The sequence below is a fragment of the Mangifera indica genome, chromosome 7 (assembly GCF_011075055.1).
Source record: "Mangifera indica cultivar Alphonso chromosome 7, CATAS_Mindica_2.1, whole genome shotgun sequence".
In the NCBI taxonomy this organism is placed as follows: domain Eukaryota; kingdom Viridiplantae; phylum Streptophyta; class Magnoliopsida; order Sapindales; family Anacardiaceae; genus Mangifera; species Mangifera indica.
Window position 1 is genome coordinate 8,736,461 of NC_058143.1, and position 6,483 is coordinate 8,742,943.

Sequence of the window (6,483 nt, forward strand, 5' to 3'; positions counted from 1 at the left end):
CATACATAGTTGAATGTTGTTTAAGGTCTGATCAATATGACACTTTTCACTCAACAAAGGCATCCCTCAAGTGTTGTTTTCTCTGGAATTTTAACCACATTTTTCTTATCTCCAACATATTTCATTATGTTCTTATCACTTTAAATCTATTTTCCTTCATAATGAACAATAGCATAACTTTTCATTTCAATAATCAATCTTACAATAACTAATATTAGTAAAAAAAAAATTATTAGAAAAATTCACATTCAATTGTACCAACATAATCAACTTTATTTCATGAACATAAATTCCACATGATTTACATGGTTTAAAGGCTTTAGAGTTTGGTGGTAGAATATCTACTCGAAATTATGACGTAATATACTATGATTAATTCGATACGAATTTTATTATTAATTGAGCCCCAAAACATAAAATATCACATAACTCTCATATCATTAAATATCAATATTAGTTTACCCTTTATTTCATACATAACAACTAACTTAGGCAAATATCATTTGCCTCCCAAATTAAAAAACATTTTCCATGTGCACCATATATATTGGCAAATTGCACTTAATCTCACATTATAACTTATCCCCCCCACCATGTATGGTATAATAACCAATAACACTCTCATACATTATCTAATATTGAAATGCCTCATGTCTTTCTAACATTCATTTTATGGCACAATTCTATGTAAGTATTTAAAGCACGCAAACTTGAATTAACAGATAAATTAAATTTTGGTTTCAAATTTGTATAAATATTTGGATATCATGAATCGATTTTCTTCAAATCAAATTCAGAAAGATGAATTTTTTTCTATTGAATTTACAGTGTCAAATATTGAGTGAAATTGAAAATCTGAATGGTGTGAAGACGACATAAAGGGTGAAGGTTTATATAGAAAATATGAAGGGTATTTTTGATAGTTTATAAACATAGTTTGGTATTTTCACTTAAGTAGTTCGACTTTTGGGTATTTTAGTTTTAGTCCTTCAAAATTGGGTATTTTTGCTTTGGGCATATTAAATTCGGATAATTAATTTAATTCCCCTTCATTTACCATATTGCATTTTATCTTTAAAAATGAAAAAATTGTGTCAAATTATGTTCAAGTTTCAGTTACAAACACTAGGGTAATAATAGAAAAATTATTCTACGATTAATAATCATATTTTTATTTTATATAAATGACATTTCTCATTCTAAATTCAAAAATATCATACTTTTTATTACAAACTAAAAAAATTACAAAATAATGTAAATTAATCTAATTATCTATGATGAGATATATTTAAAAAAACAAGAAAAATAATTGTAATATACAAAATAGGTATATAAATGACATGCCCTCATGCTATTAGATATTATTTAATTTTTAATTTAAAATTACTTAATCATATGTAATATATCGTTTATGTATCAATTTTATATATTCAAAATGTGCATATATAGTTTTATCGTTTAAAAAGTAATTTCACATTTACATTTTTAGGAATTCAACATACTAAGTTTGATTATACATGACCAAACCCACCATAGTTTGTGGTGCGAAGTTGAGCAAGAGTTGTATAGTGTAAAAGTTAACGATTACAATTTAAAAATAAGGGGCTTGGTTGAAGGGATAAAAAGATTAGTCTGGTAATATATTTTTTATTACTTATATTACTTTATTTAGTTTATATGTAATAAAATATTTCAATAATTTTCTATTATCAACAATAATGTGATTGATAATATTATAGTAATCTCTATATTAAATATTAAAAAATTATTAAGGTAATTTTGAATTTTATTACATTTCTATCTTTGCTTATTAATATTTCAAGACAAAAATACCTTCATTTTCAATTAATATAAGAAATACTATAAAAAATATTTTAGAATAATTCTATTTAAAAATATTAATATAAAATAATATTTTAGCATTATTTTATTATTTAATAAATACAATAATTATTTATATCTATTAGATTTTATTAAATATAATAATATTTTATACCCATTAATATCATAAGTATTTTATTTTTGTGATACTCTTTCATTTTTTTTAAATGAGTAATACTATGCGTACCGATTTTATATATATAAATAGATACACATTTATATGTGTTATCATATGATTGTGTATTATTTTATTTTTAAATAAATCAAATGATTATTTCCCACCTAAGGTTTGATGCAAACCCAACTTTCCATCCACTAATTATTGAAAATTCAAATACCCACCTGTCTATTAAATTTTACTGTTACTATCAAGGATAAAATTATTATTTATCAAAATACTTAAAAAAACTAAAAATTTATCACTTTTCCCCTCAATTTTAAATATCTAAAATATTTCTCCCTATCAAGATTTTGAAAAATCAATATTTCCTTCTAGGGTTTTTCTAACCATCATTGTCGATGATGTTCTCCTTCTCTCTTGGCTTTATTGGTTGGTGTGGCTAAAAATAAAGCGAGACTAATAGAGAAGTCGAGAGAAAGGAATAACACTATCATTGCCATTTCCAACTATAGAGAGTGATGGCTAAAAAAACTTTAGAAAAAATTATTAATTTTTTAAATTTTAAGTAAAAAAATTTGTTAAATTTTTATATTTAAAGAAAAATGTGATAAATTTCTGTTTTTCAAATATTTTAATAAATAATAATTTTATCTCTAATAATAAAAATAAAATCTAACAAACATATAAATATTTAGATTTTTTATAATTAATAAATAAAAGATAAAACTTTCGTCAAAAGTGGATGAAAAATAGTGGTTTGGCCTTTTAAATAAAATATTACCGTAACAACAGACACCTCATCAATGTGAAGGCAAAACCTACATTGCCCTACACTTATCATTATTTCACCAACCTCTTTTACAGGACCAGGTCTACCATCACCAAATCAAATCCAATCTTCACCGTCCATTTCATCTCTCAAACCTATTTATACATCCTCACTCCCCACTTAGCCTTCGCTCACAACTCTCTCATCATTTTCATTTCTCAGAGAGAAGCAGAGATCCAATCTGCAAAATGGCTCTGCTCGTCGAGAAAACGACCTCCGGCCGCGAGTACAAGGTCAAAGACATGTCTCAGGCCGACTTCGGACGTCTCGAGATCGAGTTGGCTGAAGTCGAAATGCCTGGTCTCATGGCTTGCCGTACAGAGTTCGGCCCTTCTCAGCCCTTCAACGGTGCGAAAATCACCGGCTCCCTGCACATGACCATTCAAACCGCCGTTCTTATCGAGACTTTGACGGCTCTCGGCGCCAAGGTCCGTTGGTGCTCTTGCAACATTTTCTCGACTCAAGATCACGCGGCCGCCGCAATTGCACGTGACTCCGCATCCGTTTTCGCCTGGAAGGGTGAGACTCTTCAGGAGTACTGGTGGTGTACCGAGAGGGCTTTGGACTGGGGTCCCGGTGGTGGCCCAGATCTGATTGTGGACGACGGTGGTGATGCCACGTTGTTGATTCACGAGGGAGTTAAGGCTGAGGAGATTTATGAGAAAACAGGCAAGTTTCCGGATCCAGCCTCTACTGATAACGCTGAGTTTCAGATTGTTTTGACCATTATTAGAGATGGATTAAAGGTCGATCCCAAGAAGTATCATAAAATGAAGGAGAGATTGGTTGGAGTTTCTGAGGAGACCACCACTGGTGTTAAGAGATTGTACCAGATGCAGGCTAATGGAACCTTGTTGTTCCCTGCCATCAATGTTAATGACTCTGTCACTAAGAGCAAGGTAATCTTCTTCTAGATCTATGTTCTTCCATTCAGATCTGAGTTTTTAATGTTCTTTTTAAGGGTGACATTTTGTTCTTGTTGTAGCTGTATTTATTTTTTTCAATTGTTTTTGTTTATTTATTTACTTCAATAAATTTATTCTGATTTGTGATTAATTTTTGCGGAAACAGTTCGATAACTTGTATGGATGCCGCCACTCACTCCCTGATGGTCTGATGAGGGCCACTGATGTCATGATTGCTGGCAAGGTTGCCGTTGTTTGTGGTTATGGTGATGTGGGCAAGGGCTGTGCTGCTGCTTTGAAGCAAGCTGGAGCACGTGTTATTGTCACTGAGATCGATCCCATCTGTGCTCTCCAAGCTCTTATGGAGGGACTCCAGGTCCTTACTCTTGAGGATGTTGTCTCTGAAGCTGACATCTTTGTCACCACCACCGGAAACAAGGACATTATCATGGTTGACCACATGAAGAAGATGAAGAACAATGCCATTGTTTGCAACATTGGTCACTTTGATAATGAAATTGACATGCTTGGACTTGAGGCCTACCCTGGTGTCAATCGCATCACCATCAAGCCTCAAACAGATAGGTGGGTCTTCCCTGAAACCAACTCAGGCATCATTGTTTTGGCTGAGGGTCGTCTCATGAACTTGGGATGTGCTACCGGCCACCCCAGCTTTGTGATGTCATGTTCCTTCACCAACCAGGTGATTGCCCAGCTTGAGCTCTGGAATGAGAAGAGCACTGGCAAATATGAGAAGAAGGTGTATGTTTTACCCAAGCACCTGGATGAGAAGGTGGCTGCTCTTCACCTTGGTAAGCTTGGAGCCAAGCTCACCAAGCTCACTAAGGACCAGGCTGACTACATTAATGTGCCAGTTGAGGGTCCCTACAAGCCTCCTCACTACAGGTACTAATGAGAGTATGAGAAAAATCTGGAACCGGCTGATTGTTTGTTCTTACAATTTAAAGGTCATTTGTGATAGAATATTAGGTTTTGATATGTATTTTGGGTAGGAGTTTTGTGTTGGTGGTGGGAAAGTAGAGGGGAAAGAAATTGAAAGGTCTCAGATGAAGACCAAATGGGTTTGAATAAGGCTTTGGATGGGGCTGTGTGGAATATTTTTTAATAGAAGATGCAGTTTCAGTTCTGCTGGTTTGCGGCATCTTTATCATCTTGTTATTTGCCAAATGAAAACAAAGTATTTGCCTTCACTACTGATTTTATTTTCATTTTCTTTTCCTGTCTAGTTGGTAGCACATTATTTAAGGACTCGTTCACATTGTTGTGCTCATACTTGGTTGACAAAGTATTGAAAACATTCCTAGAATTATCAAAAACTTTCAGAAAGAAATTTAAGAAAAAAAACCTTCAAATATCAAAAACTACTTTGAAAAATTGCAAGAACCTCTTGATAGTAGTGGTTTTCAAACGAAATGGAAGATCTTAGCATCAACTAATCTCATGGGAAAACGTACCTATGAAATAAGCTATTTATGTTGTGAACCACGAAGTTAAGTGGTCGGCGTCATTGGAAACGAATTGAAGAAGAGAACAGCAATTGGAACAGAGGCTTAGAGTGTTGATTTTAGTTTCTTGAAAAAGAGAAAGTTAAAAGTTAGATTTTGCATAAAGAAGTTTACAACACGGATTTAAATATTGGATCGAATTGGTTGGTTCAACTGTTACCTACTAAGAAAAACAATTACGGTCTGCAGGAAAACCGATTTTAGAGTTAGATCAGACTGGATTGAGTGATTCGAATGGTAGGACTGGAAAACTATTACAAGTTCTTGGATCTGCCCGGAATACAACTCCCTGGAAAATTCCCAGGATTGGAATTTCTGTGCCTGGTAAAATTCTGCAGATGTGTACTGCGGAATTTTCCAGTTCTCCAGTATCCTCTCTGGCTGGAATGATAAACATAACAGTGCTGTTTCTGGGCGTACTCCTAAGAATATACTTCTCATACTTCTCTCTACCTCCAGTATAGAGCCTGGGAAAAGGTCCTGGAAGCTGCTGCTTAAGTCTGAATGAGCTGTTTTGGATTCTGCGTTAAACGCCAGGCACCCTGCTGGGATTCCAAGTTCGATTTCTTGCAGACCAAAGTCTATCATTTTAATCTTCAGAAGCTGTGTACAGGCACTGTCAGGCCAGATTCTGCAGTTTGCTGGTGGACATCTCCATCGTGTCCCACCTTCATTTTGATCCAGCATGCCAGGAAGTTCTTTGCCCGAGGAAGTAATCTCATTGGGTTACCACCAATATGCATGAGCAATTTATTCTAGTTAAGAGTCTTAAGCATGCCGAACTGTGCTACTTGCCATTTCCACACTTGGCCTGAGACTCATGCCTTTTCTAACCATGTTGTAGATATTTTTTTGGTATAACTTAGACAAGATGGAGAGGCCTGCGTATTCTTTTGTAAGGCTGGGTATTGTTAGTTGTTGTTCTGTACTTGCCTTAAATTTTGTATCGTAAACTCTATTATTATAAGAATTTTAATAGATCTTCGAGAGGAGTGGATCTTAGCCTTACTTAGTATGTATGAGTGCAAGCTGCGTCATTTTTAGCTTTGTTTTTGCTGTCCTGACCAGATAGGGAGGATGAACTTAAATTGTTTTCAAATCCAATTAAATGCTTGTTATGTTTCTTTGTTAAGATGATTTTTATTTCCTAACTAATATTTTATTTAAATAATTTATAATAAAATCCAGGTAATTCAGGCCATTTAGATACTAACTGGAATA

The 6,483-nt window shown here is 33.7% G+C and overlaps 1 protein-coding gene across 1 annotated transcript; it reads left to right on the forward strand.

Annotated features, from left to right (window-relative positions):
• Nucleotides 1–2,948: 2,948 nt before the first annotated feature.
• On the forward strand, nt 2,949–4,947 carry LOC123221076 (adenosylhomocysteinase 1). Its single transcript, XM_044643755.1, has 2 exons — nt 2,949–3,730; nt 3,903–4,947. The coding sequence occupies exons 1-2, from the start codon at nt 3,020–3,022 to the stop codon at nt 4,647–4,649; spliced, it is 1,458 nt and encodes a 485-aa protein (XP_044499690.1). The 5' UTR covers nt 2,949–3,019; the 3' UTR covers nt 4,650–4,947.
• Nucleotides 4,948–6,483: the final 1,536 nt, after the last annotated feature.